Below are 27,867 nucleotides of genomic sequence, written 5' to 3' on the forward strand. Positions count from 1 at the left end.
TTCTGGGCACTCCCAATTCAAAGTCTCAGAAAAAACACTTCCTCCCCCATCCAGAGCCTCCGATTCCTCCTCGGGGGCTGGGAGCATCTCCGTCCCCCTCCCCTCTCTATTTGGGATACCCATGTGGGGCCGCCCCATGGGCTCTGCCGGGGTCCCCCTGCTGCTGCTGCTGCTGCTGGTGGTGGGGGCGCTGTGCCGGATCGCCGGAAGCGAAGGGGGGAAGGAGCCCCCCGGTAAGGAGGGGGCTGGGCGGGGGGAGGGGGCTGGGACCCCCAGGAGGGACTTTGGGGGAGGGGCCGAGGGCAAGAGAGGGGGGAGCCTGCAGGAGCCTCGATCTCCGCGGGGTCTCTGTCCCCCCCTCCCCACAGCCCCCCAGGAGGACGGAGAGGGAGCCCCTTTCGAGACACAGCCGGGCCCCTCCCTCACCCCCCCATGGCTGGACCTTCCGGGGCCTCAAGAGTTTGTTGCATTAAAAGAGGAAGGAGAAGGAAAGCGAAAGGGAAAGCGGGGAACCGCCGCATTTTCATGCCGAAATCTGCAAAATCCAAAAAGCCGTTTAAGAAAAAAGTGCTTTTAGGGAAAAGTATTTTTCCTTCAACAGAAACTCGTTTTTCTTTAAGGATCTCCATTTAGAGGCTCTCCCCCAGGGAGCCCCACCAGGAAAGTGGGGGGGGGGCTGAGAAAGGCCCTCCCCCTCCCAGGGGGCCCTCCAGAGGCCATCCATCGGCCTCCCTAGCAGGTCTCCGCCCTCCCCCCTCCCCCTCCCCCTCCCCGCGTGGGTCCCTCCTCCAGTCGCGGCTGGGAGCGATGGGCCCCGGAGTCCCTCCTGACGGCCTTCCTCCTCCTCCTCCTCCTCCTCGCAGCCCATTTCCTGGCCCAGGATAAGGGCGAGTGCCACTTCCTGAACGGGACGCAGCGGGTGCGCTACCTGGTGAGGTACATCTACGACCGGCAGGAGATTGCCCGCTTCGACAGCGACCTGGGCAAATTCGTAGCCGTGACCGAGTTGGGGCAGCCAGCTGCCGACTATTGGGACAGCGATAAGGTCTATATGCAGTACCTGAGGGCAGAAGTGGATCGCTTCTGCCGGTACAACTACGGGGTTCTCCAGGGGATTCATGTGATTGGCCGGAGAGGTGAGTCCGGGAGGGAGGGAGGGGCTTCGGGGGGGGATGCAGAAGGGACCCCCCCTTCCTTAATCCATTAAATGTATTGAGATTCTCCCTCATGGAGTTTTCCCGCCTAATCGGGCGAGTTTTATAGAGCAGCTGCGGAAATTTTGGTCCTTTGTGGGTTGCAGTTTTTGGGGCTCCGTTTGGGCTACGAAGGGGAGTGTTGGGCTATCGAAATTCTGGGCCTCTGGCAGCCCTGCTTTGCTCCTCCTTTATTCTGCGCTCCCAGATCTACGGAATATTCCTCTCCTTCCCGGGATCCAGACTCTCTCCCTGTCCGGAATCAGGGATCCCTTTGATCCCCTCCAGAAAAGGGCCCAAAGATGACTTTCTTGTGGGGGGGGGGGAGAACCCAGCAACGTCTCCCTCCTCCTAAATAGATCCTTATCGATCGATCGATCGATTGAAGGGCCTCCCAGTCCCCCTTTCCAGCCAGGAAATGTTTGGTCTTTTAGGATAAAAATCCATTTCCAAAGGTCTGAAAAGGGGGATTGGCAAGGCCGTTTCTTTCGCCTGTCCTTCTGCCCTTTCTCTGGACATTTTCCTTCTTTTCCTTCTCTATTCTTTATTCAGACTTACTTGGAGTCCGGCACTTCTAAATCCAGCAAACAAAGAAACAAACAAATAGGGGAAATGATCTAGAAATTATACTTCTGATTCCGTGTTTAAAGCAAGACGCAGACCTCAGTCCTACGGAATGGTTTAGGGACTTTTCCCCCTGCCTTGAGAAAAAGCTGATTCAAAGCTGAGAAACATTGTTAGGCCCATCGAAGCTGCGGTACGTCAGCTGAGAGCAGGGCCCACTCCCCCTTGGCACTGAAGGGGTTGCCTAGTCTGGCCATGGACCGTCTGCAAGAAACCAGCAAGGCTCGGAGAGCACCAAGGACCCCACCCTTGCTTGGCCAATTTTGGGAGCCTGGGAGAAAAGCCCCCCTTGGAACCACCTTTTTCGTGACAGACCCAGCTTCCCCTTCAGCCAAATCTCTTCCGTCTCATAGCTGGAAAGTTCCTGATTTGGGGGCAGAGTTTAAAGAAACCCATTAAAATCTTGATTCTCTCTCCCAGATTTCTTGCACATGGCCTAAATTAATTTTTGTATTTTGCATTTTTATTTTTATTTATTTATTATTTACATTTTTATTTGTTTATAATATAAATGATATTATAAAATAATATTTTATTTATATTTTATTTTATTTATATTTTATTTTTGGTCTCCCCCGCAAATTCCCCCAAAGGACCCCCAGCAAGGATCCGGCACAGCGCAAGATCCCCGAGAAGCTCTTCTGTCCATCTGGCTCCGAAAGGGGAATTCGGAACTTGTTAGTCTTCTGAGGGGGGATGAATCTTCCTTGAGAGGACTTGGGCAATTGAGAGAAGTAAACGGCTACCCCTGATGGTTGCTCCTTTGCCCTTTCCTTAAAAAAAGTCTTCCTGTTGATGCTGCCTAAAATGATAGCCACATCACACTTTGCCCCTTTTTCCCCTTAAATTTCATTCTGTTATTTTCCGCTTATTTCTGTGTTTTCTCCAGATCAAGTGGGATTTTATTCATTTTCCAGAATCTTCTCTCACTGGCTTTTTAGTCCTCTCAAAACCTTCATTGTTTAAGGCAATCATGTCCAACCCAAGGCCCACAGGCAGCACGCGGCCCTGAACAGCTAGTAATGTGGCCCCAAAAAATCATAAACTCTTAACATTAGTTTGCAATTTTTTTCCTGCCTTGATTGCGTGGTGCTCGAGGGCGGACTGCGTAGGCAGAAACAACGGAACGCTGTGCAGGGGAGGGGGCGGAGCAGTGCTGATGCCACCGTCGCCCGCTACACACGTCAGCTTGTGGCGACATGGCATGATATATAATATTTCAACCTACCTAGACGTGTTCTGTGACGACAATTACACTTTGATTATTACACTTCGCTTTGTTTATTTGCCTACCTAGCAATTTACGATCGATGTGTTATTTCTTAAAAAATAAATTTATTCAAAAATAAATTTATTCCAGCATGGCTTCAACATCGTTTCAACAAAAAACAGAACCCAAAAAAGAAAGGAAAAAAAGAAAAATCGCCGATGAAGGAAGAGTATTCAGTAAAAAATGGACAGATGAGTACTTTTTTGTCGAGACAAATACTAAGGCACTGTGCTTAATTTATAGGGAAATGTGTCAGTTTTCAAAGACTACAATTTGAAATGGCATTATACGGAAAAACATGCTGCCAAATTCAAAGCATATCAAGGAATTTGTCGTAATGACAAATTAGCAGAACTGAAAAACAGTCACAACTCATAAGGACTCTATTGTAAAAGCTAGTTATTTGGTAGCAAATCGACTGCAAGAAATCAAATCCATTTACCGATGGTGAGTTTATTAAGAAATGTATGGAAAGCGTGGCAGATATAATTTGTCCTGATAAAAAAAGCAATTTTTCTAAAATCATTTTATCTCACCAGACTATAGCCAGGCGAACTGAAGGAACAGGAAAATCTGTCGAGAGGTTTGAAGAGTAAAGCTGCTACCTTCAAACTTCATGCTTTGGACGACTGGGGAAGGCAAGGGCAAACCACCCTGCTATAGCCTGCCAAGAAAACGTCGTGAAAGTGGCCTCCCCCCGAGGGTCAGACGTGACTCGGTGCTTGCCGAGGGGACCTTTCCCACCTGCTCTGGCGATGGATGAAAGTACCGATGCTCCAGTTACGGCTCAACTTGCCACTTTTATTAGAGGCGTTGATAACGAATATAATGTCAGTGAAGAAATGGCTTCTTTGGTGCCGTTAAAAGACAGCTAAACCGCTGGATTTGTACGAAGCAGCAAAAACGATATCAAAGCGATTTTCTTTAACCACTGTCAAAGTACCTGGTATATCTACTGATGGCGCCCCGGTGACGGTTGTGAAAGTGGGGGACCTACAAAATTGATAGAAGAGGATGCAAGTGCCACCGGGCAAGTGACGTTTGATGAAGTATCACTGCGTTCTACATCAAGAAAATTTGTCTGTGAAAGCTTTAAGGGGGATAATTTTTGGTTTGGGGACGTTGATTAGGTATCCAGAGAATTTATGGATCGTTTCCACCCACTGCCTTATTGCCCCTTGTGGCTCTGTGGTGGTGAATGCCACATCACGTGCGGGGCTCATTTTATTGCCCGCTGACAGAAGGAATGGGGAGTCAAAGGCCTTTTCTGCGTGTAGAAAAATTAATGCTGCTTTCCTTCCTTCTGGCTGAGATGCTCTCTGAGGTCAATTGCAACCTGCAATCGTTCTGGATGTTTCTTTTCGGAATCTAACCTTTTCGGTCGATGTGTCTTTTGGGTGCCCCACGAAATGCTTTTCTTCCCCGGTCAGCGGCATCGGCTCAATCTCTTGTGCTGGTTCATTGTCGCTCCCACCGGTTCCTCCTCACGTCCTTTTCACTCTTGAGCCCGGCTGGACCTGGTGCTTTTCCGGGTCTGCTTTTTTTTATTGCCACTTTTGTTCTTGGATAGTTGTAGGTTTGCTTAGTATATGTCCACGTTGGGCATTAAAATCCTTTGATAACCAACCTTTCAAGATATTTCTTCAGGGCAGCTTCATCGATGTCAGCCATGGAATATAATTATTTTGAAAAAGCTGCCAATTCTTCCATGATTTCTGATCGTTGGTGTAACAATTGCTGATCTTGTCTGCGTTGCTTTCTTTTTTCGAAGCTGAAAGGCTGGGAAGTTTCCTGGTTTATCTGCATGTTCAAAGTTCTTTTGTTTGCCAATTTTATTTTCCCTTGGAATTCTTCCATTTCCAGTAAGTTAGCTTCTTGCCATTCTTTCATCGTGTGTCTTTTGGGGTTACGTCTGCGCTCGTATTTTGGCATCTAATTGTTCCTCCCTTTTAGTGTTTTCTCCTCTTTGTTTTGCTGTCAGTTTAATAAACGGCCCCCCATACATGCTTTCCTTGTTTCCCGAAATGTTGTGTCAGAGATTCCTGTTTACTTTGGAAAAGAAATGCAATTCCTCCTGGCATTTCTGTAGGATGGCGCCATGAGGTCGCAACCCATCGTTCGTCCCCCCTCTGAAAGGAAGTTTTGCTCCAGGGCACCACGAAAATAATATCGGATTATGCTCCGTGGATGTCCTTGGAGGGATTTGCCCCTCGTGAATATGGGGTGTTGAAGTCTCGGAGGCCGAACAGGCGTCTCTTCCGGAATCGGACTGATGCCTGGCCGGGAAGAAGGTCCGGCCTCTCTCGGTTGGGTTTTGCAGTCTCCAAACGTCCATCGGGGCCAGTCCACGTTTCCTGCCTTGAGTCAATTTATCTAAATTCAGACCTGAGAGTTCACTGGTGTCTCCAAAGACAATATTTCACCTTCTTCCAATTCTGCTAATTGTTGAAAAAATCTTCTAGAATTAATCTTTGCTTTTATTTAGTAGAGGCGAAGTTTTTTATTTTGTCTCCATTCTGTAATTTAAAAATTAAAATCCTTCCTGCTTTTGACCCTGCTGAGTCTCCCACGTCCCTCCTTCTCCTACTGCTTCCCCCCCAGCCAAGCCCACCGTCACCATCTCCCCCACCAAGGCAGACCCCGCGTCCCCCAACACCATCCTCCTCTGCACTGCGACGGGCTTTTACCCCCTGGAGATCGACATCCGGTGGCTGAAGAATGGGCGGCCGGAGAAGGAGGGCGTCGCCTTCGGGGAGGAGCTGCAGAACGGAGACTGGACCTACCAGCGCCAGGTGATGCTGGAGACCCGGCCCGAGCGGGGGGACGTCTACGCTTGCCAGGTGGGGCACGCCAGCCTGGAGGCCCCCGTCACCGTCCAGTGGGGTAAGCCCCTCCCTGCCCTCCCCTCCCTGCCCTCCCGGTCTGGGGATGCTATCCTGCCGAGGAAGGGGGCACCACTGGGGCTGGCAAGACCCTCTCTGAGTGCAGAGCCAGAATGGACCCTCTGGAGGAAGCTAGCCCTGATCCTCCTGCTCACACCGGGCTCCTTCTCCCTCTCCCTCCCCAGAGCCACGTTCCTCCAACTCTGCCAGGAGCAAACTCTGGACGGGGGCCGTGGGGGCCGTGCTGGGGGTGGCCTTCCTGGCTGTGGGGCTCTCCCTCTACCTGAAGAGCAAGAAAGGTGAGTCTTTGGGGCTGGATAAGGAGAGATGGGGAGGGGATCATGTAGGGGAGGCATCTGATCAAGATGGCATAGAAGGACCCCCCAGTCCCAAGGCTGGTGGCCCCACTAAGCCACCACAGATCCTCCGATGGCAGTAAACAGCCATAGAAAGAGGGAAATCCTTGGGGGGATCCCTTGAGGGCATGATCCTGAGTAATCCGTTGCCCAGATTGATTGGAAATTTCTTTAGAAAGCTTTATGCCTGGAGAGGCTGTAAGAGTATATAATGCGACATATTATGGGCTGTCAATTGAGAGTGGGACCCCTAAGTGCTCCAGACCTTTTTCAGTATCAGTTGTATCTCTCTCTCTCTTTCTTTTCAGCAACCTCCTTCCAACAACCTGCAGGTGAGCGCTTTGCATTTCCCTCCAGGAACTAATGGGTTTAATTCTGTCTTCTCCCCAAAAATACCTCTTAAGTTACCGCAGGAGCCTTGAATAATGCGCAAATCCTCCATGCTGGGAATTGGGCTCATTTACTTTCTGCAGCAAAACTTTCCAAGATTATCTGGATCCCCCAAATCTTTTTCTGAGACCTTTAGTCACTTTTCCTTCCAGGGGACCCCAAAATGTGATGCAATTAAAAACAAAAACACACAACACTAAAACATTTTCCAGGATGTTTCCCACTTTTGGGAAAGTGCAAAAGGGAAGGAAAGGAGGGGGACCATTCAGGTCATTGCGGGAAGGGGAAGGAGCACCCCAAATTTGTGGGCTGCCCTCCCTTCCCGCCCCCCTTTGCCATTTCACTGAAGTTCTGGTAAGTTGCACCAGGCTCCGTCCTTTCCTGCCACCCCCATCGTAGCACCACCTTCTTGGTTAACACAGTATTGAATATCTGTGGGGGGGGGGGAGGCCTCCTCTCTTGATTAACCCCTTAATTAAGCCAATTAGGGATAAATTCCACATCAGCAGCATCACGCTGGAGCCTCCCTTTGCAGCCCCTCGGCTGACCTCGGACCCCCTTCGAGTCCCGGGAGATGAGAGGGGAGGAATCCCCGGTCCTTCGCAGCCTTTTCCTCCCTGCAAGGGGCGGATTCTCCCTCCATCCGGTCCCTGCCCATCAACCACCCCCTGCAGGGTGGGCCTTCCTTGGGGGAGCTGAATGGGAAGGGGAGGGGAAGCCCACCCCATGTTTTTTCTGCAGACTCTCCAAATAGAACTTACCTATATTTAATTGAAGGTTTTACCATATATTCTAATTTTCTCCCATATTGCTTTTTTTTACAGCACTCATGAGTTAATCCTGCTATCGCTTCCTGCTGTCAGATGCAAAAGGATTTTTTTTCAGGAGCGGATGAATTTCTGCCTCTTTTGCAACCCTTGAAGGATGGAAGTTCAAGGCGGTGGGTTGGCGAGAGGAGGAGAATCGCAGCCTGGACCTTCCCCTGCCGAGACCCAGCAGCTTCCTTCCACGCCTCTCTTCCTTTTGCGGGAGGGGAAATCGGGAGGGGAGTAGAGGCCATCTAGTCTGTCCCCAGGAACTCTTGGCCTGCCTGTCTCTCCAGACCCCCCAACCTCTCCTGCTCAGCACAGACCCCAATTCAGTGCAATGGCTGCAACCATCCACCCCACAGCCCCTTAACCCAAAATCCATCTGGCGCTTATTCCAGCCCACTGGATCTGGAGAGATCCCAGATGCTCTGCATACGGAGATCCCCCCTTTCTGAGAAGTGATCTTGGGGATCAACCGCTGTCTGCCCAGCAGAGCCCAACCTCTTTTCCCTTCCTTGGATCCCCCCTCATTTCTCGGCTTTGAATCCACAGGAATTCATGTTGCGGTTCTCCTCTGAGTTAATTTCCTTTGCTTTTATTTGCTATAAATCAATAAACTTTAGACTGCAGGAAAACCCTGGAATGATGTGAGTTGATGCTGTCTGAATAGTGTCATCTCAGCTCCACCTTCTCTCCAGGTCAGAAGCCATTTGATTAAAGCCAGTTTGGTCTAGTGGTTAAGGTGCTGGGCTAGAAACCAGGAGTCTGTGAGTTCTAGTCTCGCCTTAGGCACGAAAGCCGGCTGGGTGACTTTGGGCCAGTCCCTCCCTCTCAGCCCAGCCCACCTCACAAGGTTGCTGTTGTGGGGAAAATAGGAGGAGGAAGGAGTATTCGGTATGCTCGCCGCCTTGAGTTATTTATAAATATAATAAAGGTGGGATAAAATTTTTAAAAAATTCCTCCATCCCTGAATTTCCGATCTTCTGTTTGCTCCCCTCCAAGAGGGATGTGGAGGATCTGCAATCCCCACCCCCAGAGATCAGAGGCTTCTCCTAAACCCAGCGGGGAGGAGTTGGAGGGGTGCAGCCTCAGGGGCCCCGTGCAGAAGGTCCCCTTCTTCGGATGGACCACTTGATGGAGGGGAGGTGAAGAGGGGTCCAGGGGCCACTTTCTCAGTAGGGGGTCAGGAGGGGAGCCCCTGAAGGATTTGCGTTGGGACTGGACTTTGGAACTGGTTTGGGTGGGATCTGGACCAAGGAAGGGGTCAGCAGGAGGGGGACCAACCTGAGGATGATCTCGAACTGTTCAGGGAGCTAAAACCGGAAAGGGATTGTGAAGTGCCGCAAAGATGGCAGGAGATGCCGTGTCCTTCTGGGGATGTCCATGCAGCGTCTTTTAAATGCGTTTGGGTGTGGTCTGTCCTTGCGTGCCAGGAGGTGTGGACGATGGCTGTGTGTCCATGCCTTGTTTCCTAAGTCTGCAGGTTTGCAGAAAATCCTTCAGGGTCCCCTCAGGGTGGTATATTTTATTGTACTTTGTTTCTTCCAAGGACTGTGATGACTGATATTTGGGGGGCTCAGTGGGGAGGCGGAGGGGCCTCTTCATCTCAGGTCCTTCCTGCGAGCCGCGGGGAATCTGACTGTCCTGGCCGCCCCAAGACAGGACAGTTGGATCAGCCCTGCCAATCAACCCAGCAGCAAACAAGAGCCCAATCAAGGAACTCCCAAGGAGAGACACCAACACAAGCTGGACAGTAAATCAACAGAGAGCAAGGCCCACTCCCTCTTCGTGCTGAAGATGTTGCCTAGCCTGGCAATGAAACATCTGCAAGAAAACTACAAGGCTCAGGGAGCACCAAGGACTCCAGTGTTCAGCCCTGAGCTACCAGTTTTCGCTCTGAGAAATACAAAACTCTTTAGGATCAGAGCATTCGAGAATGTCAGGGCTGGATGGGACTTCAAAGGTCCTCTGGTCCAGTGCAGGCATCCCTGACCAATGCTCATCCAACCCGTTTCAGCACTTTCAGGAAGGGGGGTCCACCTCCCCCAAGACCGCAGATGCGTGTTAAGGTCACGCGCAGATGCAGCCAAAGGAAATGGTACTTTATTTTACCTTCTGGAACCGGGAGGAGTGTGGTACAGGCCTCGCTGTCTTTACCTTGCTGCCCCCTTCTCCCTACGGGGTACTGATCCAGGGAAGCCTTAAGTCATTAGGGAGAATACAAGCAAAGGGAATCATAGAAATACTGACCGAGGAACCTCCTGGAAAGATTTAGTGGTCAAGAGACAGCAGTCAGGAACAAGGCTAGATCACTTTATTTTATTTATTTATTTCTCATATTTAGCCACCGCCCATCTCTCCCAGAAGAAGGACTCTGGGCGGTTTACAATAAAATACTTTAAACAATGTACGTTTGTGAGTAGGTAGAGATCAATGTTGTGAGCAATTAAAAAGGCTTCAAACTTCAGGGTGCTGCAGGAGGGCTGGAATTTCACTTCCGCAGCACCAGGCGGCAGGAACAGGCTGAGATTCCTCACATCCACCCTGTGGAAAACAACAACAACAACACACACACACACACACACAAACACACGGGTTGGCTGTGAGAAGGGAATGGGAGGTCGCTGAAGGGAGACAGAGCACCCTCTACCATCCCAAAGGCTACTTTCTAAAGGAGGAACAGAAGAGAACAGCCTCCTAGTCCTCATGAGGTTCAAGCGAATTAGAGATTCTGTGAGGGATACAGTCTGTGCCCCGGCTGGGCAAAGGGGTCCCTTTGCCGGATGCTGAAGGTCCTGTCCCTCCTTTTCTGAGGGCACTGAAACCTTTTTCCTCATGTCTGGGAGAATTTTGACTTCTTTTTCATGCAGCTGGGCTCGCTTACTCAAGCCACTCATGGTGCTTGGAGGCCACTGGCTGTCGTACTGTGGCCCAGGATGATCTCCCCTGCACAGGTGGCTTGGGGGAATCCGAAACGCTTAAAAGAGAACAGTTGGAGGGGGCTTTGGAGGTCACCTAGCCAACCCCCTCCCAGGCTCACCCGGCCTGCTCTCTGGACGGCCCTCCTCCTGGGAGTCCCCTGGCTTTCACCCTGGCCCTGTTTCAATCAGCCCTTGACACTGGGCTCTGTCCCCAGCCCCAGGATTAGAAGGGGTATGTTTTTAAATCATTGTTGGCTGTTTTTCTGGAGTTTTGATGACTGTGTGTGACTTTTCCCTGTATTTTTCTTGTGAGCCATGCAGACTGTACCTGACTGGGGCAGCCCATATTTCATTAATGAATAAGTAAACAAACAAATAAATGCCACCGATGGCCACCCAGCCTCTGCTGAGGACCCCCAGCCACGGAGAGAGTCCATGTCTGGCCAAAATCAGCCTCCTGGTCCGTTGCAGCCTGTGGGCTTCTTCCGGAGCCTTCCAACCCTTCGGGGAGGGTCTGTGTGGGGCAGATCGAGAGGAGGAGGAGACACTCTTTTCCCCTCCCCCAAAGGCTTCCCTGGGCAGTTGTGGGGCCACCGGTTGAGCAGAGGGCTGGGCTGGGTGGGCTGGGGTGGGACCCCGCAGGGCAGGGTGTGGCAGGCAGAAGGAACAACCTTGAGGAACGGGAGGAAGAGCCGCCACCGAGACAGAGGGCAGATAAAAGAAATCCGAATCCGGGCCAGAAACGGTAACCTGAGAAAGCGTCTCAGGCATGACCCTCCCTGGTGCTCATGAAGATGAAGATGAAGGGTGGGAGAAGTGCATTCGGACATGCAAGTTCTTTTTCCTGTAACCTTATTGGAAAAGCGGGATTTGCCTGTAAAGCTGTTTTCCAGTCTGGTCAACCTCGAAGGGCTGACACTCAGCTTCTGTTCTTGGGGTGATCCTGTCTTCTTACTCTAAATTTCCAGGGCCTCCGACCATTCCAGATCCAAATTTCTTTTCAGGCCCTCCTGAGGGGGAGCGGCTGTGGGTTCAAAGCCTGCCAGTTCCAGGGAGCTTCCACCATTAAGGCTGAGTGGGGTTGTGTTGCCGCAGGTAGAGTGAGTTCCTTTGCAATTTGGGGGTCCCCTTGGAGTTAGGGTGCCTTAGTCAATTCTCAACTGGACTACTGCAATGCGTTCTATGTGGGGCTGCCCTAGAAGAGCACCCAGAAGCTGCAGCCGGTCCAGAGTGCAGCATCTCAGGACTGGGGGTGCGCCTTGAGGCACCCATGCAATGCCTCCCCTGTGAAAGCTGCACCGGTGCCACTTCTGGGCGCAATTCAAGGCACTGGTTGTCAGATTTGCAGTTTGTTTTTCTGGTTTAATGTCCTCATCAGGCAAAAAATCACCATCAGCAAGTCCTTGCTGTTCTCTTGTGGTGGTCTGATCAACTGGAGAGCTAGAATTTAATCTCCCCCAGTTTTGTTCAGCAAAAGAAGCGCTTTTGCTAATTATCAATTTCTCTCCCACTATGAACCTGTAGCTCCTTTGGCTTTGTTCATAGCCAACAAAAATGGCTTTCTTTGTTGTGGGGCCTCCTTTCCTTCTCTGTTGTTTTGGAATATGAACCCAAGCAGTGCTACCAAACACCCTAAGATGGTTTACCTTTGGTTTCACACCATAAAACAAATGGAAGGGAGTGTCCTGAATCACAGAGTTAGACAATCTGTTTTGTACATAACAGGCAGTAGATATTGCCTCTCCCCAATCCTTAAAAGATAATTGTGAATCTTTAATCATGCATTCCATCGCATTTTGCAAGGTTCTGCCCTTTCTTTCAGCAACACCATTTTGCTGAGGGGTGTAAGGGTTAGAAAGAATTTGTTCTATCCCCTTTTCCACTAGGAACCTTTTGAATTTGTGAGAAAGGTACTCTCCTCCCCTATCACATTGGAGTGCAGATACAGGCCTAGGGCATTTTCCATTTGCCCATGTCACAAAACCTTTAAATTTCTCAAATGCCTCATCTTTATGTTTTAAGATGTAGATAAATGTGTATCTTGAGAAATCATCAGTGATGGTCATTGCATACCTTGGTTGTCCAAGACTTGGAGCAAAAGGACCAATAATGTCAGAGCGTACAATTTCCAAAGGTCTAGTTGTAACTGTCACTGTGCTTACTCACAGGAGCCTTTAGTGTTTTGCATTCTTTGCAAACTACACAAACTATGGATTTTTCAGAGGGTTTTAACTTTAGGTCAGCACACAGCTGTGGCATTTGTGCTATATACTTGAAATTAGCATGACCAAATCTCCTGTGCATCAGGTGTACACATCAGTTATGATATGGCGTGTTGCCAACTGCAGCCTTGCAGCTTGGCTTCCTTGCATTTTGCACAAAGTACAAGGAGTCTTTTAATATACCAGTAGCACACAATTGTCCATGTTTACGTGTCTCACAACCATTTTTCTTAAATGTTATGACATACCCTGTTGCAGCCAATTGTGCCACAGATAAAAGGTTTGATTGTAAATTTGGCACATACAACACACCTTTTACAGTTTCTCCCAAGCAGGATAAATACAAGTCAACTTGTCCCATAATTTTGGTCACAGACCCATCAGCCAAAGATACACTTTGTCTTTCAGTTTGAGACAGTGACACAAAAGAGCTTTTACAATTACATAAATGACAATTGGCCCCAGAATGTAACACCCATACATCAGAATTACCCTTCTCAGCAACCTGTGCAATTTGGGTTGTCTGAAGAGCCTTCTTCTGTGTTGCCCTTGTGTTCTTCTTCTCTGTCTTTCTACTCTTGGGTCTCAAGGCACAGGCTTTCTGCAAATGTCCAGCTGAAACATCGCTGGCTGGCTAGTGCTGTGGCCTCAGCTTCCTTTCCCTTCTTTTCCCTCGTTTTCTGGTACTGCAGCTTTCCAGAAGAGAGGGGGGGGGATCTTTCCTCTCTCTTCTCCCATTCAGCGAGTAAGCGCAGGTGTATCATACAATGGGGTGAGGTCTGCTTCAGGCATAGCCTCCAGGGTACAAATCAGCGTGTCCCACGTTTCATTCAGTGAGGACAGGAGGATATAGGATTTTGTGAGAGGTGTAAATTCCATTCCTCTCTCCTGCAACTCAACAAACAGCTGCTGAATATAATGCAGGTGCTCAGGAAGGCTATCTCCTTCTGCAAGATAGGCTTTGTACAGGTTTTTCGTCAGGGTAACTTTACTCCCTGCTGTTGCCTTTACATACAAGTCTCTCAAAGCGTCCCAAAGTTGCTTTGCAGACTGCATACCTCGCACATGGACTAGCTGATTGTCCTCAACTCCCAGGATAATGGTGTCTCTAGCCTGCTCATCCTGTCTCAGCCATTCAGCACTGGGATTTGGGGGGGTTTGCTCACCAATTGGCAGCCAAAGATTCTCTCTGCGAAGATACATCTCCATCTTCAGGGCCCAATTCAAATAGTCGGTCTCTGATAGGCGCTCCAGAGGCATCGCTGAGGGCTGGGAGGTAGCCATGGCTTCTTCCTTCTTTTGCAAGTCACCTCAGCTAGCTTCTTTGTCCTGTAGTTGCTGGAAAATCTCCAGGTGGCTCCAAAGAAAATCTTCACAGGTCTTTGCTACCTGCCTTTAAATTGTGCATGAGGTGTGGAGCTGATCTCTCTATTCTCTCTGGGGTTTTACTGGGCTTACTGGGCTGCTTACTGGGCCCATAACCTGTTAGCAGATCGCTAGGAAAGCCTTTGGCCCAGGAGAGATCAGAAAAGTCACACACCAGGCATTTCTATAAAAATAATTTTATTTACAGAAAACAAACGTATTTACAGGCTGTCAGTGAGAGCTGCTTGACTCTCTACATGCCTACACAGAAGGGAAACTGAAACTAAAACAAGTCCAGGCAAGTTCTTCTCCCCAGGTGCAAAAATTAACATCCGAAAACGGGACAATTAACTTCAACCTCTTCACCCGGCCAAAATGATTAGTTACCACAGTAACCTTAATCTGTAGTATGAAACATATTAACATATACATCATTTTATAAAAATTCTTTTAATGATTATAGCATAGTATAACTTTCAATCCTTCAACCACATGTTTACCCCTTGTTCCGTCTGTATGTTATAACCAAAACTTTTAGCTCACTTTATCACACGTCCTTTCACTTGTTCTTCTTCTGTTCCTAATTTCATTAGAAGTTTATAGATTTTAGCAATTACATGTTCATCATTTGTACCCAGTTCTGTTTCAAACTCAGTCTTACAGTGTTCAAAACCATAAACTCTTTGGTCTACTCTAAATCTCTAAAGTCCAATCTTGTCCCTCTTTAGGCATTAACGCTGTTCTGGCCTCTTTCCAACTCTCCGGCCTCTTTCCCCCATGTAGGACGGAGTTCGTCGTGTTTTGTAAAGGTTGCAAATTCCATCCTCGGAAGATTTCTAACAAGAATGTGGCAATCGAACTGGTCCAGGCACCTTTCCTGGTTTAATCTTTTTTATAGCTTCAGAAACTTCCCTTATTCTTATAGGCCTGTTCATGGTCTATTTCTGTTCCTTTGTAATCCTCGGTACATTCTGTTTCTTTAGCTATTCATCCGTTTTCTCTAGAGAGATGTCGCTTCCTTTATACGAAGTGGAATAATTGTCATGAGTGAGGATGGCCAGCAGGGGGCTCCCATCCAGGCTGCAAAGCGCATGCGTAGCACTGAGGAATTGGGCGGCCATTCCAGGAGACGCAGATCGGGCCCGCCTTAGCCTCTGGGGTTCATCTGTCTGGGTTTTCCCACGCTTCTTCAGTTTGTTAGGATTCTCTGTCATGTAGCAGTAATAAATGTCCGTATCATTTTCTTTTCTTTTTCTTTTTCTTTTTGTAAGTTATATGCGAGCCACTTCCCTGGTTTATTTGCAAAATCAATTTTCTTTTTTCGCTTTACAGAATTCATTTTTAGTTCTAGTTCTCTTGCTGTTGACATAGATAATTCTCATTGTAAAAGCTTAATTTGTTGAGAAATACTTCTCTGGAAATTTCTTTAATTCTTCTTTTGTCTTGATTTCATCCAAAATACCTTGTGTTTTCTCCTGACTTTTCTTTTTAAGTTCTCGATTCTATTATATAAAATAACCTCTAATAACAGCATTACTTGCATCCCAAACCATTCTTAAATCAGTGCCTTTACCTAAATTATTTTCAAAAACTTATTTTAGTTTCTTTGTACAACCCTCCACTATTGCTTCTTTCTGTAGCAACATTTTGTTTAGTCTCCATCTAAAAGAACTAGATTTTTGTTTATTAACCAACCTCACAGGGTTATGACCCGAAAAAGCCTTTTTCAATATCTCTACTTTAGAAACCTCAGTAGCCAAGTTCTTTGAGATCCAGATCATGTCTCTTCTTGAAAAGGATCTATGTCTCTCAAAAAAAGAGGTGGACTCTCTTGAATTGCCCCTTTTTTTATGTCTCCAGATATCAGCCAGCCCAAATTGTCCATCAAATTAAAGAAAGCTTTTGGTAATTTGCCTCGTGTGATTTTAATATTTTTCTCAGATGTTCTGTCCAGTTGTGGGGAGGTCACTGCCTTCCAATCCATCAAACACCAATTTTCAAAGAGAAACCTATTAATCTCTCCATAAGTCCTTTATAAAACAATACTTTGTCCTCATTTGGGGCATGAACTCCCAGAATCAAAGTCTTAGTCCTATGCAAATTAATTTCCACCACAACGAATCTACCACGCTCATCAGTCAGTACAAGTTCTGGTTCCAGTTGGGGATTTATGTACAAAAGAACTTTCTTTCTTTCTTTCTTTCTTTCTTTCTTTCTTTCTTTCTTTCTTTCTTTCTTTCTTTCTTCCTTCCTTCCTTCCTTCCTTCCTTCCTTCCTTCCTTCCTTTCTTCCTTCCTTCCTTCCTTCCTTCCTTCCTTCCTTCCTTCCTTCCTTCCTTCCTTCCTTTTTCTTTCTTCCTTCCTTCCTTCCTTCCTTCCTTCCTTCCTTTCTTTCTTTCTGTTCCTGCTGAAATAAATTCACCCCAATTTTTATAAATCAAATATTTTAGGCCCTTTTTGGTAACATGTGTCTCTTGTAGGCAAATTACAGTACATATATTTTTCTTCTCTTTTGAGGAGCATTTGCTCCATTTCTATCCCACGTTCAGCATTTGTAATCCATAATCAAGCCAAAAATTTAGAAAAATCGGTACTTGTAGCACCCAGTTCAGTGTCCTCCCTTTCAGCTCCCTGTTGCACCTGCTGGAGTCTTTGTGTCATCTCCTCTGACACCTCCGTTTGAATCTCCTCCGATTCCTCTGAACGGTTCTATAAATTCCCTGGCCTTCTGGACAGAATTCAGTCTAAACCTCTGTTATCTGAAAGTAGAAATCACAGCTTCCAGTCTATCCCACCAAAATGGGCTCTTTTTCTCTTCTAATCTAAAAGTCAGAAAAGAATACTCTGTTCTCTTGCACAAGATTCTAATAGGAATTCATTTAAGAACAATTTGTTGTTTATTCGTTTAGTCGCTTCCGACTCTTCGTGACTTCATGGACCAGCCCACGCCAGAGCTTCCTGTCGGTCGTCAACACCCCCAGCTCCCCCAGGGACGAGTCCGTCACCTCTACAATATCATCCATCCATCTTGCCCTTGGTCGGACCCTCTTCCTTTTGCCTTCCATTCTCCCTAGCATCAGCATCTTCTCCAGGGTGTCCTGTCTTCTCATTATGTGGCCAAAGTATTTCAGTTTTGCCTTTAATATCATTCCCTCAAGTGAGCAGTCTGGCTTTATTTCCTGGAGGATGGACTGGTTTGATCTTCTTGCAGTCCAAGGCACTCTCAGGATTTTCCTCCAACACCACAGTTCAAAAGCATCGATCTTCCTTCGCTCAGCCTTCCTTATGGTCCAGCTCTCGCAGCCATATGTTACTACTGGGAACACCATTGCTTTAACTATGCGGGCCTTTGTTGTCAGTGTGATGTCTCTGCTCTTAACTATTTTATCGAGATTTGTCATTGCTCTTCTTCCAAGGATTAAGCGTCTTCTGATTTCCTGACTGCAGTCAGCATCTGCAGTAATCTTTGCACCTAGGAATACAAAGTCTTTCACTGCTTCTACATTTTCTCCCTCTATTTGCCAGTTATCAATCAAGCTGGTTGCCATAATCTTGGTTTTTTTGAGGTTTAGCTGCAAACCAGCTTTTGCACTTTCTTCTTTCACCTTCATCATAAGGCTCCTCAGTTCCTCTTCATTTTCAGCCATCAAAGTGGTATCATCTGCATATCTGAGATTGTTAATGTTTCTTCCAGAGATTTTAACTCCAGCCTTGGATTCCTCAAGGCCAGCTTGTCGCATGATGTGTTCTGCATACAAGTTGAATAGGTAGGGTGAGAGTATACAGCCCTGCCGTACTCCTTTCCCAATCTTAAACCAGTCTGTTGTTCCGTGGTCTGTTCTTACTGTTGCTACTTGGTCGTTATACAGATTCCTCAGGAGGCATACAAGATGACTTGGTATCCCCATACCACTAAGAACTTGGCACAATTTGTTATGGTCCACACAGTCAAAGGCTTTAGAATAGTCAATAAAACAGAAATAGATGTTTTTCTGAAACTCCCTGGCTTTTTCCATTATCCAGCGGATATTGGCAATTTGGTCTCTAGTTCCTCTGCCTTTTCTAAACCCAGCTTGTACGTCTGGCAATTCTCGCTCCATGAATTGCTGAAGTCTACCTTGCAGGATCTTGAGCATTACCTTACTGGCATGTGAAATGAGTGCCACTGTTCGATAGTTTGAACATTCTTTAGTGTTTCCCTTTTTTGGTATGGGGATATAAGTTGATTTTTTCCAGTCTGATGGCCATTCTTGTGTTTTCCAAATTTGCTGGCATATAGCATGCATTACCTTGACAGCATCATCTTGCAAGATTTTGAACAGTTCAGCTGGGATGCCGTCGTCTCCTGTTGCCTTGTTATTAGCAATGCTTCTTAAGGCCCACTCAACCTCACTCTTCAGGATGTCTGGCTCTAGCTCACCGACCACACCGTCAAAGCTATCCCCGATATTGTTATCCTTCCTATACAGGTTTTCTGTATATTCCTGCCACCTTTTCTTGATCTCTTCTTCTTCTGTTAGGTCCTTGCCATCTTTGTTTTTGATCATACCCATTTTTGCCTGGAATTTACCTCCAATGTTTCTAATTTTCTGGAAGAGGTCTCTTGTCCTTCCTATTCTATTGTCTTCTTCCACTTCCGCGCATTGCTTGTTTAAAAATAATTCCTTATCTCTTCTGGCTAACCTCTGGAATTTTGCATTTAATTGGGCATATCTCCCCCTATCACTGTTGCCTTTTGCTTTCCTTCTTTCTTGGGCTACTTCTAGTGTCTCAGCAGACAGCCATTTTGCCTTCTTGGTTTTCTCTTTCTTTGGGATGTATTTTGTTGCCGCCTCCTGAACAATGCTGCCAACTTCTGTCCAGAGTTCTTCCGGGACCCTATCTACTAAGTCCAGTCCCTTAAATCTATTCTTCACCTCCACTGCATATTCCTTAGGAATATTAGTGAGCTCATATCTAGCTGATCTGTGGGTCTTCCCTAATCTCTTTAGTCTGATCCTAAATTGTGCAAGAAGAAGTTCGTGATCTGAACTACAGTCAGCTCCAGGCCTTGTTTTTACCGACTGTACAGATGTCCGCCACCTTTGGCTGCAAAGGATATAATCAATCTGATTTCGGTGTTGTCCATCTGGTGAAGTCCATGTATAAAGCCGTCTCTTAGGTTGTTGGAAGAGAGTGTTTGTTATGCAGAGTGAATTGTCTTGGCAAAATTCTATCAGCCTGTGTCCTGCTTCGTTTTGTTCTCCCAGGCCATACTTACCTGTAATTCGAGGTGTCATTTGACTGCCCACCTTAGCATTCCAGTCTCCTGTGATGAAAATAACATCTCTTTTAGGCGTGTTGTCCAGTAGGTGCTGCAGATCCTCATAGAACTGCTCTACTTCAGCTTCTTCAGCATTTGTGGTTGGGGCGTATATTTGGATCACTGTGATGTTAGATGGCTTGCCCTGAATTCGAATTGAGATCATTCTGTCGTTTTTTGGGTTGTATCCAAGCACTGCTTTAGCCACTTTACTATTAATTATGAAGGCTACTCCATTTCTTCTGTGGTCCTCTTGTCCGCAGTAGTAGATCTGGTGGTCATTTGATGTGAAGTGGCCCATTCCAGTCCATTTCAGTTCACTGATGCCCAGAATGTCTATCTTTAATCTTGACATCTCACCAATAACCACATCCAATTTGCCCTGGTTCATAGATCTTACATTCCAGGTTCCGATGGTGTGTTGATCCTTAGAACATCGGATTCGCCGTTCACCACCAGCACTGTCGGCTGCTAGCCGTCCTTTCGGCTTTGAGCTAGCTGCGTCATCACGTCTGGGGCTAGTTGAGCTCATCCTCTGTTCCTCCCCAGTAGCATTTTGACCATCTTCCGACCTGGGGGTCTCATCTTCCGATGGTATACCGACATATCTCTGGTTGTACTGATCCATTTAGTTTTCACGGCAAGAATACTGAGGTGGGTTGCCATTACCTTCCCCAGGGATCGCATTTAGTCTGACCTCTCTGTCATGACCTTCCCGTCTTGGGTGGCCCTTCACGGTTTAGCTCATGGCATCATTGAGGTGCTCAAGCTCCAGCACCACGACAAGGTAACGATCCTTTGCTGAAGTAAGAACAATTACATCTGTATTATTAATCTTCAGTCTTGTATTAAAATGCGGCATCAACCTTGATCTCTTGCCTTCTTCCTGACAAAGTGCGCCCATGCGTATTCTATCCGTTTCTGCCCCTGTAGCCTCCTCATCCCAATCCAAAACAATTGCTCAGGCTTTAATAACCTGTCCTCTGATATCTTCACCACAATCCTCTGGGATTGCTCTAAATCTCAAACAAAATTCCTTCTCTCTCGGTTTTAATAGCACCAAATTATTTAATTCTCTTTCCAGCTCTCTGTCCATAACTTATGTCTTGTTGTTGTTTATTCGTTCAGTTCCTTCCGACTCTTTGTGACTCCATGGACCAGCCCACGCCAGAGCTTCCTGTCGGTCGTCAACACCCCCAGCTCCCCCAGGGATGAGTCCGTCACCTCCAGAATATCATCCATCCACCTTGCCCTTGGTCGGCCCCTCTTCCTTTTGCCCTCCACTCTCCCTAGCATCAGCATCTTCTCCAGGGTGTCCTGTCTTCTCATTGTGTGGCCAAAGTATTTCAGTTTTGCCTTTAATATCATTCCCTCAAGTGAGCAGTCTGGCTTTATTTCCTGGAGGATGGACTGGTTTGATCTTCTTGCAGTCCAAGGCACTCTCAGAATTTTCCTCCAACACCACAGTTCAAAAGCATCGATCTTCCTTCGCTCAGCCTTCCTTATGGTCCAGCTCTCGCAGCCTATGTCACTACGGGGAACACCATTGCTCTAACTATGTGGACCTTTGTTGTCAGTGTGATGTCTCTGCTCTTAACTATTTTATCGAGATTTGTCATTGCTCTTCTCCCAAGGATTAAGCGTCTTCTGATTTCCTGACTGCAGTCAGCATCTGCAGTAATCTTTGCACCTAGGAATACAAAGTCTTTCACTGCTTCTACGTTTTCTCCCTCTATTTGCCAGTTATCAATCAAGCTGGTTGCCATAATCTTGGTTTTTTTGAGGTTTAGCTGCAAACCAGCTTTTGCACTTTCTTCTTTCACCTTCATCATAAGGCTCCTCAGTTCCTCTTCACTTTCAGCCATCAAAGTGGTATCATCTGCATATCTGAGATTGTTAATATTTCTTCCAGAGATTTTAACTCCAGCCTTGGATTCCTCAAGGCCAGCTTGTCGCATGATGTGTTCTGCATACAAGTTGAATAGGTAGGGTGAGAGGATACAGCCCTGCCGTACTCCTTTCCCAATCTTAAACCAGTCCGTTGTTCCGTGGTCTGTTCTTACTGTTGCTACTTGGTCGTTATACAGATTCTTCAGGAGGCATACAAGATGACTTGGTATCCCCATACCACTAAGAACTTGGCACAATTTGTTATGGTCCACACAGTCAAAGGCTTTAGAATAGTCAATAAAACAGAAATAGATGTTTTTCTGAAACTCCCTGGCTTTTTCCATTATCCAGCGGATATTGGCAATTTGGTCTCTAGTTCCTCTGCCTTTTCTAAACCCAGCTTGTACGTCTGGCAATTCTCGCTCCATGAATTGCTGAAGTCTACCTTGCAGGATCTTGAGCATTACCTTACTGGCATGTGAAATGAGTGCCACTGTTCGATAGTTTGAACATTCTTTAGTGTTTCCCTTTTTTGGTATGGGGATATAAGTTGATTTTTTCCAATCTGATGGCCATTCTTGTGTTTTCCAAATTTGCTGGCATATAGCATGCATTACCTTGACAGCATCATCTTGCAAGATTTTGAACAGTTCAGCTGGGATGCCGTCGTCTCCTGCTGCCTTGTTATTAGCAATGCTTCTTAAGGCCCACTCAACCTCACTCTTCAGGATGTCTGGCTCTAGCTCACTGACCACACCGTCAAAGCTATCCCCGATATTGTTATCCTTCCTATACAGGTCTTCTGTATATTCTTGCCACCTTTTCTTGATCTCTTCTTCTTCTGTTAGGTCCTTGCCATCTTTGTTTTTGATCATACCCATTTTGGCCTGGAATTTACCTCCAGTGTTTCTAATTTTCTGGAAGAGGTCTCTTGTCCTTCCTATTCTATTGTCTTCTTCCACTTCCGCGCATTGCTTGTTTAAAAATAATTCCTTATCTCTTCTGGCTAACCTCTGGAATTTTGCATTTAATTGGGCATATCTCCCCCTATCACTGTTGCCTTTTGCTTTCCTTCTTTCTTGGGCTACTTCTAGTGTCTCAGCAGACAGCCATTTTGCCTTCTTGGTTTTCCCTGTCTTTGGGATGTATTTTGTTGCCACCTCCTGAACAATGCTGCCAACTTCTGTCCAGAGTTCTTCCGGGACCCTATCTACTAAGTCCAGTCCCTTAAATCTATTCTTCACCTCCACTGCATATTCCTTAGGAATATTAGTGAGCTCATATCTACCTGATCTGTGGGTCTTCCCTAATCTCTTTAGTCTGATCCTAAATTGTGCAAGAAGAAGTTCATGATCGGAACTACAGTCAGCTCCAGGCCTTGTTTTTACCGACTGTACAGATGTCCGCCACCTTTGGCTGCAAAGGATGTAGTCAATCTGATTTCGGTGTTGTCCATCTGGTGAAGTCCATGTATAAAGCCGTCTCTTAGGTTGTTGGAAGAGAGTGTTCGGTATGCAGAGTGAGTTGTCTTGGCAAAATACTATCAGCCTATGTCCTGCTTTGTTTTGTTCTCCCAGGCCATGCTTACCTGTAATTCGAGGTGTCATTTGACTGCCCACCTTAGCATTCCAGTCTCCTGTGATGAAAATAACATCTCTTTTAGGCGTGTTGTCCAGTAGGTGCTGCAGATCCTCATAGAACTGCTCTACTTCAGCTTCTTCAGCATCTGTGGTTGGGGCGTATATTTGGATCACTGTGATGTTAGATGGCTTGCCCTGAATTCGAATTGAGATCATTCTGTCGTTTTTTGGGTTGTATCCAAGCACTGCTTTAGCCACTTTACTATTAATTATGAAGGCTACTCCATTTCTTCTCTGGTCCTCTTGTCCACAGTAGTAGATCTGGTGGTCATTTGATGTGAAGTGGCCCATTCCAGTCCATTTCAGTTCACTGACGCCCAGAATGTCTATCTTTAATCTTGTCATCTCACCAATAACCACATCCAATTTGCCCTGGCTCATAGGTCTTACCTTCCAGGTTCCAATGGTGTGTTGATCCTTAGAACATCGGATTCGCCGTTCACCACCAGCACCGTCGGCCGCTAGCCGTCCTTTCGGCTTTGAGCTAGCTGCGTCATCACGTCTGGGGCTAGTTGAGCTCATCCTCTGTTCCTCCCCAGTAGCATTTTGACCATCTTCCGACCTGGGGGTCTCATCTTCCGATGGCATACCGACATATCTCTGGTTGTACTGATCCATTTAGTTTTCACGGCAAGAATACTGGGGTGGGTTGCCATTACCTTCCCCAGGGATCGCATTTAGTCTGACCTCTCTGTCATGACCTTCCCGTCTTGGGTGGCCCTTCACGGTTTAGCTCATGGCATCATTGAGGTGCTCAAGCTCCAGCACCACGACAAGGTAACGATCCTTTGCTGAAGAACTTATGTCTTACTCTCCAGAATTTCACTTGTTTTACAGAGCTTTCCATCTTCTTAACTTCGTTTGTCTCCTGGTTCATCTTTACATGTCTTTCCTCCATTCTTTTTTCAAAAGCTGTTAATTTAGTATCAAGTAACTTAATGCCCAGTTGCTCAAACATTTTCTGAAGCAAATCTGGTGTCATTCCTCTCTCTGCAGGTTGCTCTAGTGATCCTCTCCTGTCCTCCATTTTTGCTGCTTTTCTGGTGGTTGCCATCATGACATTATAATCCAAAAATAAAAGTGTTTCAGACAAAACAAGGGAAAAGGAGAAGGCCAGCTCTCCACCTTTTTTTCCTCTTTTGTCTTCCTGTGCCCTTAATACTTTCATCTGAAGTGGCACTCTGTAGTTACAGTCAGCATCACAGCCTGGCTCATATTGCCTTTATCTTTTATTTTGTAAAATCCACTAATTGTCTGCATTTTAAAATAGTAAACAAAAAACGTTCCCATGAAGGTCCAGTTCATTTCTGTAATTTAATTCCAATTTATTCAAAAGCACTTTCCCCAAAAATAATCTTTCAAAATAACTATCCCCTTTATCCACTTTAAACTTTCTTGCATTGACTCCTTGTTAAGCTTTTTGCCAAAGGTTTTTAAATCTTTAAAACCATTTTTTTCCTTTATTCCTTTGTAATCCAGGAAGAATAAGAACTTGCCAAGTAGAATTTTTATCCTGCCACTCAGAAAATCTCTCTTGAGCTGTAATTAGTTTCATCCAAAAATGGTGAAGAAATTAGGCTTGTGCAAACCTTATGGCCATATAGAGTAGGCCACATTACAGCTGTGAGCTTGGTTGGAATCGCTCGACTCCCAGTTGCTCAACTTATGAGCAGACTAAAAAACCTCAGTTCCTGCAGTCTCCTCATGAGGAGCAGCTGTCCAGAGTGCAAGTGGGCGATCTCACGATTGCTCCTTTTTCTGAAGAGACTTCACTGGCCAGAATTTGCCATATGACCGCTGATCTCCACCCCAATGCTGTCCCAACTCCTTCAGGGAACTCTAGTTCACCATGAATTCTCAGCAGGAGCTCTATTGTTGTGTTTTAATAATTTTACCAAACCCTACTTTGAGATGCTACTGTATGGGAAGCCTTGTAGAAAGACATTTAAAATATTTACTATACACCATCTATTATAATATATATTATACCATCCATTTCCTATCGTGTCTGCCTATTTGACAAAATAGCCATGATCTGGCTCCCACTGGTAAAACAATGTCATCCTATGGGACTCAGGAGTTGCTGCATCTGTCCTTTGAAACAGCATTCCCCTTGAGATCCCCCCCCTTCTAACCCCAGGCCATTAGCTACTATCGATGGTGAGGTCATTAAGTACGCTCTTTCCCATTGTAGGGTTATACTGATTCTTCTGTGTTTGCTTATTGTCCTTTTTGTGAATAGCTTTTTTCTGTTTTTAAGACTGTATGCCAACCAGAGTCATTTTGAATTGGGTAGCCTTACAAATCCAAAAAATTAAATTATCAAATCAAATCAAATAATAAATAACAACTCCCAACACACTTAAGAAGATTAAGGTTTGTCCGGAAATAATTACCTGGGAAATGGGTTGGGAGGGGCCATCTTGCTTTCCTTCAGACGAATAGTTAAGAACATTAGCAGAGGTTGTCAGAAACAAATGGGTGGGAGATCAAATGGGTGGGAGGTTCCTCTTGGCTGGAAAACATGGAAGATTAGGTTAAAGATTAACCTGGCTTGGGAGGTTTGTTTAACTGCTGAATTTAACCCTTTTTAATGCCTAAACAGTCCCCTCTCTTCTCCTCTGTTCCCAAATCCACTTGCTTCATCTCCATCCAGCTACCCCTTCCCTGACCCCATCTTCATTCCTCCTCCATCATCACCTCCTCTTATTTCACTGACCCTCCTAGAAGTTGGGAGTAAAGTCTATGCGTGATGTATTTGCTGATGTGTGTGAGAATGGCTCGTACAAATATCTGCTGAAATACGCAGATAGGAACTCAGTTCGTTTAATTAATAAAGTACCTTATTTCTAGGCCTGTGCAAGTTGACATAGCTTCATCTCAAGGAGGGGATTTGTCTGTGCTTATAATTTTTCTCTACATACTTTTTTTCTTTTGGGAAGGTTGTCTTAAACTGAGGATCATCTTCCTTGCAGGTAAATCCAGAGTAGAATTGGCATGACGTAACGATGGGGGTTGGGGAAGAAGCAGGGCTCACCTGGTTCAGTGGGCAAATTGTGGGCGTAGCTAAACCTTCAGTCTGAAGGCTTCAAGGCCAGCTGATGGATCTGCAGAAAGGCACCCTTTTCTTCCAGGCAGATCCACAAGCTACACACTCTGGCTTGTCAGTGCATCTTTGAAGTAATAAAGTGCCCATGTTAAGGGCTATGCCTTCTCTCTCTCCTTCATAGTATTCCAACACGTTTCATTTATTTGAAGCTTGAGCCCCCTGCCAAACTGAGGTGGAATTGGAATTAGGGTCAAGGAAACAACAAAGAACTAAAGCCCTTTCATCAGGCAATTGTCTATTGCAAGTAAGCTATCTGTTGCAAGTGTGGTATGTGGGGAAGAGCCGAACGGGCAGATAAGAAACAAGAATGTATGTGTATTCTGTAGCAACTAGGTGAGAAAAGATAAGGAACGGGGAGGAAGCTCACCAGCTCCTCCAGGCTTGTTTCACACGGCTTGCTTTTAAAGTTATATCATATATCTCTAAGTTGACACTTAGTCTATGCTGTATAATCACCCAATGGGGGGGTATAAAAGAAGTAGGACCCCGAACCTTCGGGGTTCAGAATTTGAAGCATGAGCTTGTCTGAACCTATGCGCATATTAAACTCTTTTCCTGAATGAAGACCCGAGCGTCCTAGTCTTCATTTCTACAACAAAACAGGCCTAAATTTGGGGAAGGGAAGGGAAGGGAAGGGGTGGCCCGTCAAAACTACAAACAACTCTCTGTTCTACTTAATTCAGTTTGGTGGAATTTCAGTTTGTCAAGTGACAAGATTCTGTGTTTTGACAGTTGCCTATTTATGCTAAACCAGAAGCATAACAACATCAGTTTGGCATCTGGCACGCTCTGTCTGTAGCTTTTACTTAGGGTCGTGATGCTCCCCTGAAACATTTGACTGACGTTGGCATTTAGGGTCTGCTTTTCATTTTTAACAAAACTATAAGAGGCTAGTAGTCATTTCGGAGCTGCTCATTTCCAGCTGCGCGGATGAAGAATTAACATCAGCATAACTGGCAGCCTTTTTCCATTTTCTCCCTGTTTTGTGATTAAAGTCTCATAATATGAAAAGTCAGGGCCTACAAAAGAAAAAAACAACAAACTTATATTTATTTAATAGTTAATGTTTCTAATTTGCTTTTCTTTAAGTACCAGGCAACATCGTCCAGATGCCTGGCGGAAGTCACACTTGGCTGTCACCAGACAGGGCAATCCACAGTGAGACGGAGATGAGGGAGCAGACCTACCCAGTTTGCCCGTGGACCCGCTTTTGGCATTAAGCAGAATTAACGGGTGGAGGGGCAGAGTCCAAACGACTTCCAAAACTACGTTTTCGTTGGGCCGAAGACGTGATAGAAATGTGAAACCAGGCGTGAGTGAAAAAGCAGACCAGAGTCTGCATGCTTGGTGTCCTCCTGCAGGACTGGACAAAGGTGTTTGATTTCCAGTCCATGTCCCTTTCACAGGTTTTAGCCATTAATTGATTCTGTTTCATTTCTGCATTTACCTCCAGCTCTTAAAAACCAAAATGCCTCGGAGAATTTAAATGCATGTTCTCCCAAAGTAACATTGGTGCTTGTGCAATTTAATATGGCGAATAAGTAGTTTTGTTCCTGGAGTTCAAGCATCACTTCCTCAGCAGTTGCATTGTCTGCTACGGTTACAAAATGTTTGCTCCCTGAATAGTAATACTTCTGAGGTGCAGACTCACAATGATGACGTGGGACCTAAGGGCACAAACGGTCTTGAAATTGGGAAGAAAGGCCGTCTTTTGGAGGTAGACTCCTGGCACTTACTGTGATTTACAAGGTGGTCTAATGGGCACCTCTGTGGTTCTTGCTGGACTTCCAGATCAAGCTGGAAAGCATCCTGCCTATGACCGCATGAAGAACGGCTGGTCCTAGATGGACGGACGGGCGGACGGACAGATAGACAGGCCTTCAGAAGACCTTGTG

The 27,867-nt window shown here is 46.2% G+C and overlaps 2 protein-coding genes across 2 annotated transcripts in view; both read left to right on the forward strand.

Annotated features, from left to right (window-relative positions):
* Nucleotides 1-27,867, forward strand: part of LOC134491913 (zinc finger protein 595-like) — a 610,720-nt gene that overhangs the window by 43,458 nt on the left and 539,395 nt on the right. The gene's annotated exons all lie outside the window — the stretch shown is intronic.
* Nucleotides 104-27,816, forward strand: LOC134492585 (H-2 class II histocompatibility antigen, E-S beta chain-like). Its single transcript, XM_063296738.1, has 6 exons — nt 104-233; nt 864-1,136; nt 5,689-5,970; nt 6,155-6,280; nt 6,634-6,657; nt 27,764-27,816. The coding sequence occupies exons 1-6, from the start codon at nt 122-124 to the stop codon at nt 27,814-27,816; spliced, it is 870 nt and encodes a 289-aa protein (XP_063152808.1). The 5' UTR covers nt 104-121.

The sequence above is a fragment of the Candoia aspera genome, chromosome 2, assembly GCF_035149785.1.
Source record: "Candoia aspera isolate rCanAsp1 chromosome 2, rCanAsp1.hap2, whole genome shotgun sequence".
NCBI classification, from domain to species: domain Eukaryota; kingdom Metazoa; phylum Chordata; class Lepidosauria; order Squamata; family Boidae; genus Candoia; species Candoia aspera.

Excerpts from the sequence above, each read along its gene's own strand:
- LOC134492585 (XM_063296738.1), top strand. The coding sequence starts at position 122 with ATGTGGGGCCGCCCCATGGGCTCTGCCGGGGTCCCCCTGCTGCTGCTG. Across the intron at positions 6,281-6,633 it reads CAAGAAAGGTGAGTCTTTGG|CAACCTCCTTCCAACAACCT; the intron begins GGCTGGATAAGG and ends CTTTCTTTTCAG. Across the intron at positions 6,658-27,763 it reads CTCCTTCCAACAACCTGCAG|ATCAAGCTGGAAAGCATCCT; the intron begins GTGAGCGCTTTG and ends CTGGACTTCCAG.